The sequence below is a fragment of the Acartia tonsa genome, chromosome 8, assembly GCF_053477335.1.
Source record: "Acartia tonsa isolate MP-2025a chromosome 8, ASM5347733v1, whole genome shotgun sequence".
NCBI classification, from domain to species: Eukaryota; Metazoa; Arthropoda; class Copepoda; order Calanoida; family Acartiidae; genus Acartia; species Acartia tonsa.
In genome coordinates, this window is record NC_137267.1 from 21,082,914 (window position 1) to 21,097,986 (window position 15,073).

At 32.0% G+C, this 15,073-nt stretch overlaps 1 protein-coding gene across 1 annotated transcript in view; it reads left to right on the forward strand.

The window, feature by feature from the left end:
• LOC145326242 (DNA polymerase zeta catalytic subunit-like) overlaps positions 1-11,744 on the forward strand; it is a 35,356-nt gene extending 23,612 nt beyond the window's left edge. Inside the window, exons 26-33 of the mRNA XM_080169444.1 lie at positions 1,774-1,839; positions 2,214-2,289; positions 2,718-2,806; positions 3,249-3,361; positions 4,074-4,128; positions 4,647-4,745; positions 5,965-6,080; positions 11,321-11,744. Of these exons, the coding sequence (XP_080025570.1) occupies positions 1,774-1,839; positions 2,214-2,289; positions 2,718-2,806; positions 3,249-3,361; positions 4,074-4,128; positions 4,647-4,745; positions 5,965-6,080; positions 11,321-11,351 (645 nt within the window). The 3' untranslated portion in view covers positions 11,352-11,744. The remainder of the gene's footprint in view (positions 1-1,773; positions 1,840-2,213; positions 2,290-2,717; positions 2,807-3,248; positions 3,362-4,073; positions 4,129-4,646; positions 4,746-5,964; positions 6,081-11,320) is intronic.
• Positions 11,745-15,073: the final 3,329 nt, after the last annotated feature.

Consider the following 15,073-nt stretch of genomic DNA (forward strand, 5'->3'; position numbering starts at 1 on the left):
TTTTTATTATATTTAGCCGTTCTTATCTTCATTCGTTGAAGTCTAATTGTTTAATATAATAGTTCTAGTTCTGTCTTTTGGTATTATTAGGTTGCTACATAGATAGGTATACCTATTAGGTAAAAGGTAAACTATTTGGTAAAAGTATATTATTTATCTTGCAGGACTGTTTTATAGTAGACGTGCTACAAGATCATGACGTCATGTGACGCGTCACGTTAAAACAAAACAAACATTGAAAATTACACCTTGCCTTGTTAATTTTAAGCGATTTCTGTCTATTTATATTGTAATTTTATATTGATTAATAGTAGTAGCGAACCGGAGCTTTCAAAAATCTAAGTGTATCTGTAGTTAAACGAATTTAATGAAACACAGCCGTTATGTCAATATTATTTGAATAATTGCTAGCAGATATATACCCCTAGAGGACTCTAAATGATTTTGATGGAAGGGGGTGGGGTGTATGTCGACCTTCTCCTTTTTAATTACAGTTATTATTTCTCTGGGGAGATGGAGATATTTGAAAAATATACCTAAAATAGTTAAATTTCTTGAAGGTAAAAGAAACCTTTATATAGGAGAAACATATCAGTTCTGTAGTTAGCGAGAACCCTATCAATCATAAGGATACAAAAAAATCAAGAGACAGTTTTTTACATGGTGGATAGTTACATTTTATCATTTTACTGTAATGATTTGTATTTTTGTAGAAACCTAATCTGAAATCAATTATTTATAACAAATTAGAGGGCAATCATATTGTTCCAAACATTTTAGATGCATTACGTCATGCTATGTGACGTCATACACACACTTCGCTTATTTTAGAGGGAAGAATTGAGATAATTATTTTGAAAATAAAAGACAATGCATAAATATTAACCAGGGGAGGAGGGGACATTGGGCTGTTTATAACACTGCTCCCCAAAGTCTTATGATACCTAACGTTTTCTTATTCGTTGTCTTAACAAGTTGGGGAACTTTTATTGAATTTTGATTGGTTGGTTCATTTAGTTGAGTTTCCAACGGTTCAACCATTAATTGTAATCTACAGAAGGGGTAATTTTGTGTATCATCATTGGGGATGTACATCAATTTATCGGCCATTGGTCTATCTCTTTAGATTACTGGATGTTAGCCCAAATATATGTTTATGTTTATATATGTTTTATGTATATAAATGGGAATGGAGGTTGCTATATTTTAATATTTAATAACACAGCAGTTTAATTAGCAGCCTTAATAAATTAAGATATTTATGCCGAAACAACACAAAGATTCTTTATCATATAAAACTTATTTATTTATTGTTTTCAATTGTCATATTGATTATGACCTTTTGTATATACTTTCATCTTTTGTTCTTATAGTTTTGAGAATTATAGTCTCTGTTTTCAAGAACTAAAACAATTAATAATTTTCTTAGAGAAATGCGGAACTTACGTTTTTGTTGAGATTAAAGATAAATTTATATCCTTCTTATTTTTACTGCCTGTATCACAAGGCAGTAATCTAAAATATAAGACAATGGCCGATAAATAGATGTACATCCGAAATGAGGATACACAAAATATCCCCTTCTGTAGATAACAATTATTGTTTGAAACACTTGCACACTCAACTGAATGAAACAACCAATCAAAAGTCAATAAAAGTCGCCAAACTTTACTTAACACATCCAAAAAAGGTCTCAGGATTACGTTTTAAAGATAAGGAGAGTTAAGTTCAAATTATTATAAAAAAAAAATATTTCTTAAACTATGAATTTAGGAGTTCCGTGGGATGCAGGGCTACCGACCAACAGCTTGTGTACCTGCGCTTGAGATGACCAAAATTGTAAGTTCTTTCAGCCTATACCAGCAACGAAACTAATTCGAAAAAAATACGAAATCTATACGTGATTTTCAACTGTCTTTTTTTTTGGGGGGGGGGGACACTTAGTAACATTGACGAGATTTATATCTGCCCCCCAAATATTTTTTTAGATTTATTTCGCTTGTTGGCTAAAATACCAAAAGTAAAAGCTAAAAAATCCCTAAACTAAACAAAAATGAAATGAAAATAAATTGCTAAGCAAGCTTTATTTCACATTATTGAAAGTGTACTACAGAAAACTGTTCTTTATTTATCAAAATTAAATTATCAAAATTATATTGCCTCGCAAAATTTGGATACAATTACTCTTGATTTAAATACTTATCAAATTTCAGAGAATAAGAAAAGATAGAAGAAGAATTCCCCGAACAGGAGAAAGGGTTCCGTATGTAATTGTCTATGGAGAACCAGGTAAACAATAATAGGCAACATCATGCAGACAACCAACCCTTTAATTACACGACCTTTCTTTAAGTACTAATTTTTATACTTTTGAATTGAACATAGAAATGGTCAAATTATTTCTACTCTTTATTTTAATTCCTTGCGCCAATGGGTTTATTATTACTTGGATCCTACATTAGATTATCATGTACTTTAATCAAGTGAAATTTGTAGCTGGCTAAAATAATGATCCCCTACCCTTTACACCCCTTTTACTGGATGAACGAACTGACCAATACTGTCTTGTTAGGAACCTAAATTGACTACAATTTTACCCTGTCATAATATCCAAGGTAACAAGTATTTCTTGTTTTAGGGCCAAGGCATTCCCTCTTATTTTTATTATGTTTGTAGGTAATGCGTTTTAATAATCTCTTTCTCTAATTTCTATTTAGGATTAAATCTTATCCAGTTAGTGAGAGAGCCACTAGAGGTTTTATACAACCAAGAACTTAGACCTAATGCTCATTACTATATTACAAAGGTATGTTTAATAACAATAAAAATTCATAAGATTAATACCAGTTTTGTTAGCCCGGGCCTTTGGCAACTCGGGGCTAACAAACTGCTTCTTATTATTATTCATTTTAATATCCGCGGAAAGTTGTCTATAATACGATGCGATAATAGTTATGTCTCGCATCGTATCATAAACAGCTTTCCGCGGATATAGAATGTACAATTATAAGATTAAAACCAGTTTTTTAGCCCCGAGTGGCCGAAGGCACAGGCCAAAAAACTGGTTTTAATCTTATGATTGTACATTTTTATATTCGTAGAAAGCTGGATATAATACGATGCTAGACATAGTTTTTTTCGTATGGATAAGAACCGGTTCCTATCCACCGGATTCGAATGAATGCGAGAAATAACTATTCTTGTACTTTTTGTATTTGATTTTTAACTTTTGTAAAATTATTGTTTAGGTTATAATACCACCACTGAACCGTTGTCTCTTGCTTGTTGGGGTAGATGCTTTAAATTGGTATTCAGAGTTACCTAGAGTCGTCAAGCCTATCAGAGATCTATCTAACAAAAGGTATAAACTCGCGATCGTGGATCAATCTCTCGTCGTCGGGAAGGTGATAGGTTCTACTCTCGGCTCGACACCACGTCATAACTAAAGACGTTAACAATGGGTTCTACTGCTTCCAAGTCAGGATTGCGGTATTAATAGTTAGAGTAGTGGGGATGCCTAGTTCAATAACAGGCGCAACTTATTAACATGCACAGTTAGAACTTCTCAGACAAAGGTCTTGCAATCAAAGGGTTAGTTGTCTGTTGGTGTTGCTTAATCCAATATCCACCAGTGTGTGTTAGAGTATTGCATCCCATTACAAGCGGATGATGCCTTTGATTTCTCTAGAAGATCACTTGAAATCGAAGAACAAAAGGTATTTCAATTAGGTATCTTAATAAAAGGGTATAATCCCTTTCGTAACATCGCTCCTTATGGGGCGATTCTTCGTATTTTTCACAGTAGCTTTTCTCCTATTTCTAGCCCCTGCGGGGGGCTCTAACCCTGCGGGGCCAATTACCTAACCCTGTGGGGCAATCACCTAACCTAACCTAAAATAACCTATAAAAAAAACCATTTTAAAAATACGACGAATGAATGGGGCGATGTTACGAAATGGACTTTTCCCGAATAAAAATCTAATACATAATTAATATTATCCTAGGAATCAATATGTTAATTCTATCATATTAAAATTTCATGGATGCTTTATTATATTTTGATTTTATTTTAGGCGAGGAGTTATATCCAAATATTTTATTTCTCAGTCCTGCAAAGCTTGCGGAAAGGTAAAACAAGTTTTCCAGTATGGCTACGTAACTGATAAATATCCGCTGGATTATATCTGGGACTCTAGTTATACTGAAAAATAATGTATAGCAACGTATTATAAACATTTGTTCACGGATATGAAAATAATAAATACCAGTTTTGTTACCCCGAGACTTCGGCCCCTTGGGGGTAAACTAAACTGGTTTTAATCTTATATATCTTTAATATCCGCTGCAAGCTGTCTATAATGCGTTGCGATAAATAAGTTTTATTCAGATTTTAAGAAATGTAGCTACAATTTAATTAGAGTAGTTTGTCGGACAGTTTGTTGACAAGAAGTTTCTGCCGTGTATCTTAAATAGTAGTCGAAAAAATCATGTTTCCGCAACTTCGTGTCTTATGGATGTACAGACGGACATTTGAATTATATAGCAGCTCCGCTTCTAAACAGAGATAATTTCCACTATCATTTGTCCTAGCTTTATAGAATGAAGGTTTCGAGATTTTTTAATTTATAAAAATATATTTATTTTAGTTTAGCATGCACTTGTTGTGTGATTCCTGTGAGAGTTGCAAAGATAAGACAGCAAACAAAATAGCCACTAAACTACATAACATGGAAACAAATATTGAGGTAATTCTCATAATTCCCAGTGCAGGGAACTAAAGGGATATAATAATGACCGATAAATTGATGTATTGTACAGCCCCAATGATGATACACAAAATTACCCCTTTGTAGATCAAAATTAGTGGTTGAAACATTTGAACACGCAACCTAATGAACAAACCAATCAAAATTCACCATGTCTCCAAAGTTGTTATGTTAAAGCAACAAGTAGGAAAAGTCCAGGGTTTCGGATCCGCATTGATTTTATGCGGATCCGGATCCGGATCCTCAAAATTTGGTCAGTGCGGATCCTACTGGATCCGGATCTTTGACAATAAAAATAAAACACCAAATTTTTCAAAAAAATTTTATTCTTTAATTCGAAGTCAAAAATACTTTTAATTTTCAAGTCTGAACCTAAACCTTAAAGATTGGCTCTCATTAAGAGAATGTCTGAGATTTTATAAAAATTTAGGTAGATTTTTCCATTTTTTCCGCATTTTTTGGAGTCTAAGGATCCGGATCCGGATCCTTGGACTCAAAAATATGCGGATCCTTGCGGATCCGGATCCGGATCCAGATCCGGATCCGAAACCCTGAGGAAAACGTTATTATAAAACTTTGAGACTAGTCACTAGTGTAATAAACAGCTTATTGTTCCCTCTCTCTCTCTCGGGATAATTCCTACACTCTGTATTTATGTATGTTCGTAAGTTACTCAGATTTTGTATGTTTCAAAATAATTGAAAGTTTTCAAACCCTGTCAAATGTTTTTGTCGATATGCAAATTTATTTGGTTTTTGTCAGAGCTCGGCAGCCGCATGCTATATGGCTGTAAGTCTCAGGGAAATCAACCTTATACAATTTTTAAAATCAGTTTGGAGTCTGAACCTAACACAAATATGGCCTTTTTTAAAAAAAATTTTAAAGCATCTAAATGGGTTTAAATTTGACTGTTAGTCACGGCTGACGAGCGGCTGCAGAGCCCTGGTATTACGAATTATTGTGTCTGGTGGACTATCTATGATTATAAATCTATTGGTTGTAATAATATTTATTACACTAGTCCCCGAAGTTTTATTTTATTTTTAGCCTAACAAATTTGGGGACTAAAGTGAATTTAGATGTTTTTGAACTTGATTGTTCAAACATTCCAACGACTAATTTGACATAAAGAAGGAGTAATTTTGTGTTTCACCATTGGGGATGTATTGTATATCAATTTATCGATCAGTTATTTTAGGCTTGTGTAGTGGAATGTGTAGGATGTGCCGGACCAAGGGGCAGAGAATGCATAAGCTTAGATTGTTCTCAGTTCTATAGGAGAGTAAATGCCATTAGAAATCAGGATGAAATTAGGTAAAATATACGTATTTCTTTTTTTTTAAACAAGTGGGCAGAAAAATAGCCTAAAACCATTACAGGCCCTATGTTAAGATTCTCTAAATGATAGAATTCACTCAGTTCTGTAGTTATCGAAATCTTAAGCTTAAGACTATAAGAACTTACTACTTTATAAGATAGGATAGCATATTTTCTTTGATCAATGGCATTAGTATATGTTGGGGAGGGGGTGGGGAATGGTCAATAATAAGGACTCAGGAGGGATTTGCACTATAAATGGATAATGGATATATTATTACTTGGATCTTGTGCAAGAACTCATGTTCTATAATAAAGTGAAACTTGCAGTGAGCTAAAATAACGATTCCCGCCTTTCACCCCCTTTACCCCATCTCCTACCTTTCTATTGGATAAACGAACTGACAAATAAACGAGTAAGCTAAATTAACGACATTTTTTCCTTTGTTATTATATCCACGTATATTCTACGTCCATTGCACTATCACACAAATTACAAGTTTTAAAGACAGTGCACATTGGGGCAAATCAACCAAAAAGGGGATTTAATTATTTAGTACCCTTAAAATTCATCTCACAAAAATTTCATTTTATACTTTTTTGTAGGTAATTTAACAACAAAAAAATTTGCTTTTATGTTTTTTTCTGTCATTTGAAAGAAACATGGAGATAAAGGTCATTTTATGAAGGTAGATAGAAAATTACCAGATTAACCCCTCCCGAAAATAGCCCCCCCTTACCCTATCCATCTATCTATCCATCAATATATCCATCTATCTATCCATATATCTATCCATCTACCTATCCATCTATCTATCCATCTATCTATCCATCTATCTATCCATCTATCTATCCATCTATCTATCCATCTATCTATCCATTTATCTATCCATCTATCTATCCATCTATCTATCCATCTATCTATCCATCTATCTATCCATCTATCTATCCATCTATCTATCTATCTATCTATCCATCTACCTATCCATCTATCTATCCATCTATCTATCCATCTATCTATCCTTCTATCTATCCATCTATCTATCCATCTATCTATCCATCTATCTATCCATCTATCTATCCATCTATCTATCCATCTATCTATCCATCTATCTATCTATCTATCTATCCATCTGTCTATCCATCTATCTATCCATCTATCTATCCATCTATCTATCCATCTATCTATCCATCCATCTATCTATCCATCTATCTATCCATCTATCTATCCATCTATCTATCCATCTATCTATCCATCTATCTATCCATCTATCTATCCATCTATCTATCCATCTATCTATCCATCTATCTATCTATCCATCTATCTATCCATCTATCTATCCATCTATCTATCCATCTATCTATCCATCTATCTATCCATCTATCTATCCATCTATCTATCCATCTATCTTTCCATCTATCTATCCATCTATCTTTCCATCTATCTTTCCATCTGTCTATCCATCTATATATCGATCCATCTATCTATCAATCAACTATTCATCTCTTTATCCATCAACTATCAATTTATCCATCCATCAATCCATCAATCTATCCATCTATCTATCCATCTATCTATCCATCTATCTATCCATCTATCTATCCATCTATCTATCCATCTATCTATCCATCTATCTATCCATCTATCTATCCATCTATCTATCCATCTTTCTTTCCATCTATCTATCCATCTATCTATCCATCTATCTATCCATCTATCTATCCATCTATCTATCCATCTATCTATCCATCTATCTATCCATCTATCTATCCATCTATCTATCCATTTATCTATCCATCCATCTATCTATCCATCTATCTATCCATCTATCTATCCATCTATCTATCCATCTATCTATCCATCTATCTTTCCATCTATCTATCCATCTATCTATCCATCTATCTATCCATCTATCTATCCATCTATCTATCCATCTATCTATCCATCTATCTATCCATCTATCTATCCATCTATCTATCCATCTATCTTTCCATCTATCTATCCATCTATCTTTCCATCTATCTTTCCATCTGTCTATCCATCTATATATCGATCCATCTATCTATCAATCAACTATTCATCTCTTTATCCATCAACTATCAATTTATCCATCCATCAATCCATCAATCTATCCATCTATCTATCCATCTATCTATCCATCTATCTATCCATCTATCTATCCATCTATCTATCCATCTATCTATCCATCTATCTATCCATCTATCTTTCCATCTATCTATCCATCTATCTATCCATCTATCTATCCATCTATCTATCCATCTATCTATCCATCTGTCTATCCATCTATATATTGATCCATCTATCTATCCATCAACTATTCATCTCTTTATCCATCAACTATCAATTTATCCATCCATCAATCTATCCCTCTATCTATCCATCTGTCTATCCATTTACTTATCCATCTATCTATCCATATATCTATTCATCTACCTATCCATCTATCTATCCATCTATCTATCCATCTATCTATCCATCTATCTATCCATCCATCTATCTATCCATCTATCTATCCATCAACTATCTTGAATTTCGTGTTTAAATCGTCTAATTAGGGGTTTGGTTATCAGAGCAATATGAGAATTTTTTAGTAGCGCAGCTACCCTATCACTAGCTTTTTGGGCACTTAAAAGTGTAACTATGTCAATTGTAGTCCGATTTTAGTGTTCAAAGTGTCAAATTTGGGGTCATGTAATTCATTTCAGTAGAAGGGGAGGGGATGGTGTAAAGGGGGTGGATGGGGATCCTTATTTTAGCAAGCTACAAGTTTCACTTTATTTTTATGTTTAATAAATCCATTATAAATGTGGGCATGATTAACATAAATTTTTATTAACTAATATCTATATTTATAATGATATTATGATTCTTGTTTACTGTTCATATGAATACTAGCGGCTTCGCTCCTAGCCTCTAGGGGATTTGCCCCAAGAGGTAATTAAACAAGGATGACAACATCCATGAAAGAAGCGAAGCTCTGAAATGGAAGGACAAACAAACATTAACACTTGTGAAGTGTCAGAACTGAATATTAATGCATGTCTATACAAAATTGTAATTAAAACTGATTAAATACATGTTACTGTTTAAGGACATACTGACGTTTTTAGGACTTGATTATAGAGTTGCTTCGCTTATAACATTACACCTTATTGAAATAGGAATCAGAATTCAAAAAATCAGATGAATAGGATATTTGTAACATTCAAAACCATTATTTGTTGTCAAAAAAGTAAAAATCAGCTTGTTATAAATGGATGTACGGACTTTCTGGTAACGATTATAGAGTTGCTGTGCTTTCTAAGTCGTACCTAACTGTTGTAGAAATCAGCATGAAAAGTTTGAGATCGATAGGACAGTTCTAGCCTGTTTAAGTTAAGTAAAAGAGCTATCTGTACCAGACGTACGGACGGACCGACCCTAATTATAGAAATATGAAAAAATTGAGGAGGATTTTTATTTTTGAAAAAGAGCTTTAAACAACCACAGGACCAGTAGATATATTACCTGAAGAGTAGAATTCAATCTGTTAAGTGGTTAGCGAGATCTTAAGAGATGGGCGGACAGACAAACAGACATCAAGATACTTTGTATTATATATTAACACCTAGGGATCTAAGGAACAAAACAATAACCGATTAATATGTACATCCCCAATATTGATACATATTTAATAAATTATATTACAAAATTATTTGTCTGTAGATGACAATTAGTGGTTGAAAAGTTTTGACACTTATCTTAATGATCCAACCAATAAAAAATCAATTAAATTTCCTGAAGTTCTTATGCTAACGAATATAAAAACGTTATTATAAAACTTTGAAGGTTGGGGACTAGTGTAATTAACAGTCCCCTCCCTTTCTAAATAAAACTGCTGACATTAAACATGAATACCATGTAACTACATAATTTAAAAACAAAGCATTACCAATAGACAGACAGATAGACTACTTGCTAATTCCAATTTAGAATGATTATAAGAACCTCACGTTATTTGCATATTTACTTTACCTTTCCGCAGTGAGGTAGGGGACATTGGGCTGTTTATAACACTAGTCCCAAAAGTTTTACAGTTGTGTGTTCAAACGTTTTAACTAATAACTTTAATCTACACAAGGGGTAATTTTGTGTATTATCATTGGGGATGTACAACAATTTATTGACCTTTGTCTTATCCCTTTAGATCCCTGATATATGTAATAATCTATAGAAACGATTATTTAGTTACATTAAAACATCAAACATAAAGAAGTTTAGATTTAGCCCCCCCCCCCCCCTCTCCTTCCCATCATTTAGTGGAATAGAACTTGAAAATACTTATTATTAACTTTAATTCTAAGTCAGAATAAATATTTCCCAATATGTCTATGTTTTTGTGTCTTTTATTTATTTGAATTATATCTTAAGTTTTGACTTTAAAAGTGCATTTAAACGCTTTTTCTTACAAACTTTTCGTGCACTTACGTTCAGAAAACGGACTAAAAACCCCTACGGGGGCGCAGGGGGGTAAGTGAAACCAGTACTGGCGATTAAAATATGTCTTTGGGTAATCAAATATCGTTTTTTTAGCCGGCGACACCCGGCGAAAACATGTTTCCTCTTACTGTGATCTTAAAAGTTGATTAAAAAACAAACAAAAAAAAACTAAAATCTTGACTTCAACTAGAATTATTTAGGACTAATTTCTTCAATTTGTGTTTTTTTCTTTTATAGTGTCAAAATATATGTAATGCATGACTCATCAAAAGTTATTTTGTCTAATTACGTTAATTCTAAGAGATTTTATAATACTTTTAAAATTGTTGGTGAAACACAAAAAGTATGCCTTTTTCTGTAAGAAAATTTTTGCATTTCTTGACTTCCATGCATTAAAATGCTTACTTGAAAAGCGTATTTTTCGATTCCTTTGAAATCTGATGTACATTGGGTATGATAATACTCATAGAATGTTTAAAACTTGATTTGGGGGTGGTGAATTGATGCCCCTTCTTGCCCCTATGTGCAGTGGAAAGAAATGGAAGTTTCAGCAATCCTTACAAAAAAAGTAACATGTATGTCTGAAAAGCCTGGCTGGCGATATGAGTCTTCTTTATAGTAAAGCTTCTTACTTGTCCATGGAAGGTTTACAACCATTTAGGGGAGGGGGTGCTTTAATCTAGCTAACTTTTGCAAAAATGAACTCGGATATAATTCAGACTAATTTTTTTTTCAGATCGCTGTCCAAGCTTCTAGAGGATTTGTGATTATATCAGAAAATAAGGAAGAGATATTTAATCATGTTGGCAAAAATTAAAACTGTGATAACCGCATTACTTTATAATTTCAATGAAGTCAGATTGAAATTAAGGAAAATCCTTGTTATCCGAGAGGGAGGGGACATTTGACTGTAAATTACACTAGTGCTCAAATTTGTATAAATCATATTCACTGGGTCAAAAAACTTTGGGAACTTATACTGAATGTCCTTATTTTTCAACCAATATTTTAATAAGCTAAAGGGATAATATTGATTATCATTATTGTTTTTGTCTTATTTTTCTATATTATACATGTTGATACTTTCATTACCTAATAAGATTAAATGTGATAAAATTTCTGTGATAAATTGTTATTATTTATAATACATATTGTATTTACTCTTTTCCCTTATTTTTCTCATGCAAGACGTGTTCTATAATGCTTTTTATTATTGTTTATAATTATACATAACATGTAATCTAATATAGATAAAATATTAGAATAGTTATTTATTGCATCGTCTTATAAACAGCTTTTCGCAGATATCAAAACTTACAATTTAAACCAGTTTTTATAGCCCCGAGATGCCGATTTATATTCGTAGAAAACTGGATATAATACGATGCTATACATAAATTTTAGGTATGGCAGTAAAACGGTTCTAATCCACCGGAATTTATTAGGTTTCGAAGCCATATTCGAAATTTTAATTATTGCAGCAATTTTAAAGTTTTGTTTTCCTAGTGCTAGAGGTTCCAAGCTTATCATAATAGAAAAAATCCTTGTTTAAACAAACAATATATGGAGCTGCGTGCACAGGGGTTTGATTTTGGTATGTATTTCTTTTAAAGGAAAAGATAGACCTCAAATTCAATTTTTAAGGAGGGGCGTGCTTATGAATATATTTATTGTGCATATTTGGTTTATTCTTATATCCAGAATGACAAGTATTTTATTATTCTATTGAATACAAGATAAAAATTAGGCTTTATGTTTTAAAAATGTAGTGGGCATTTTTAGGAAAAGGCGTTTTTACATAATTTTTGCATCTGTGATTGGTGGATTTAAAAAATCTGCGCTGTGATTGGATGGCGTACATCATTCAACCAATTAGAGCGCAGGTAGTTTAAAATCCACCTATCCTATTGGTCAAAATTAATTAACTTTAAATGCATTTCCGCTTTTAGATAAAGAATTATACAAAAAACGAATTTTATAAAACAAATCCTTAAAATTTGATGCAGATTTCAAATCTCCCCCTAACATTAAAATTTTGGAAAACTTATATATCTGAATATACATATATTGGGCTCTCCTAACATTTACTTACAATAAGCATAAAATTACGTTTTTTCAATAAGTTCATTTTTGTTTCTAATGCAATTTCAGGGAAACTACTTCAAGTTAAATTAGAACATAAATAATAACTAAGCCCAATAGTGCTTAGAAATGTAATTTTCTCCAAAAAGCTAGTCAAAAAAATGTCTGGACACATTACACACAAGCAAGGCTTACTTAAACTTGTTTTCAAACCAATGTGTTCCTTTAGTGACACAAATTTTTTAAAATAGCTAATCTACTAAAGTTATAAGTGTGAAAGCATGTTTGGCAATTAATATCTCGTAAATAGCTATGATGATTATTTAACAATTTTAAGAAGGTTCTATTTGAAACTTTGGGTCAAAGCCATTTTAAAAATATGAATAATACTAATCTTTATAACTTTCAAATTACATTATTATTAATTTTATCATTTGCTTAGATCCTACACCAGACTCATGTTTTTTGATAATGTGAACCACTCAGCGGGCTAAAATAACCCCATCCCTCTTACTGTATTAACGAACTGACCATTAAATGACTGGAGAAATAGTAACCTGAATTGACAACAATTTTTCCCCTGTCATATCATCCACGTATATTCTACATCCATTATTATCGTAAAATCCGCATTTAACCATTAATACATTTGCTGTTTTGTTTAACATAAAGCCAGAAGGGAGAGAAAGGACAATCATATTAATTAATCTTCCCATATTTAATGTTAATTAGAAACATAAGTAGGTAATTATTGCATGAATTTGAGGAAAAGTGTATTGATATTTCATTATCCTATACCCTTACTCCTGAAAATCAGGAACTTTCGGTTTAATCAGAAGATGTGCATTCAAAATGAAAAAAATCATTTTTTACTTAAATTCTAGATTAAACTGTTTTTAACCTATTTTTTTATCATATATCAAAAATATACTAGGACACCAGTAGAATCAGACTGCAGAGCCCAAATTTGAATTAAGTCCCCAATAAACTTTTTTTGGGGGATTTAAAAATCAATTTTATATGTTGCTGTGATCATTTTGATGGAAGCAAAAGCATTTTTTAGTTTTGGGTTAAATTGTTTCTTACAGAACAATTTGATGTGATTCAGATTATATCAATACAATAATAAAAACTCTACTCTGTTCGATGCAAATAATTTTTTTCTAAAACAATAATTTATATAGAAGAAATTTAACATTAAAATAAAACATATTATTCTGAAGTCTGAACCAATTAAAAGTTTCGTTTCATTTCAGTTTTTTACAATTCAAAAAAGAGTGTTTTCACAAAGTGACTTATTTCCAATGTAGTTAAATAATTTTTATTTAATTAAAATGAAAAGAATGAAAACTATACACATAAAAGATACATGCTTTTTAAAAATATTTAAAAAGATAAGTTTGAATAATCTTATATTTTATCATATTTGTATATGTGACAAAAATAAATTTGTTGTATTGCGTAAACGTTTGTTGTCATCTTTCAATATTTAACCCTTTACAGCCCATTTTTTTTGTGTTTTAAATAAGTGATGGAAAACAAGCACGATAAAGTTAATTCATTGATATATTGTAAAGAATTAAGTTTTTAATGAATTAATTTAGATGAAATCAAAAGGCCTAATTTTACTCTACACCAGAATACTATATATATGAAGCAAAACACTCTAAAAGCTACGAATTTTACCCAAATAAAAAAAGACCTTTTGCTCTGATCAAAAAAGACCACAGCAACAGTAAAATTAATTTTTAAATCCCCTCAAAAAAGTTTATTGGGGACTTAATTCAAATTTAGGCTCTGCAGTTTAATTCTACTGGTGTCATAGTATATTTTTGATATATGTTTTAAAAATAGGTTAAAAACAGTTTAAAACCGTTATGTAATATTAAAAGGATGTGCGTGTGTGTGTGTTTCTGCACCGAAGGATCTGACTAACCGCTGAACTGTTATGGTTCTCCTTTACAGATGAAAACTTTTTTTAAAAGTAAATATAAAAATTGAGCCATTGACTTCAACTCCCCACACCTCTCAAGTTCCCTTAGAAGCCTCTGGGGGAGTAGCTGCTAGTATCAGAGAAAGTATAAAGGAAAAGCGGCTGTTTCCCTTAGAGTGTCTTGTCGAGCAGAGAAACCTTATGTTGAAATAGGGGGGGGGGGGGTTAGTTTTAGTTATACTTTAGGTCAGTTTAGCTTTGATTAAATTGGGTACAGGGGAGAAAAGAGAAGAAAAGTATATAGAATAGTTATTTCCCGCATCGTATTATAAACAGCTTTCCGCGGATATAGAATGTACAATTATAAGATTAAAACTAGTTTTTTTTAGCCCCGAGGTGCCAAAGGCACCGGCTAAAAAAATTGGTTTTAATCTTATTATTGCACAGTTTTATATTCGTAGAAAGTTGGATATA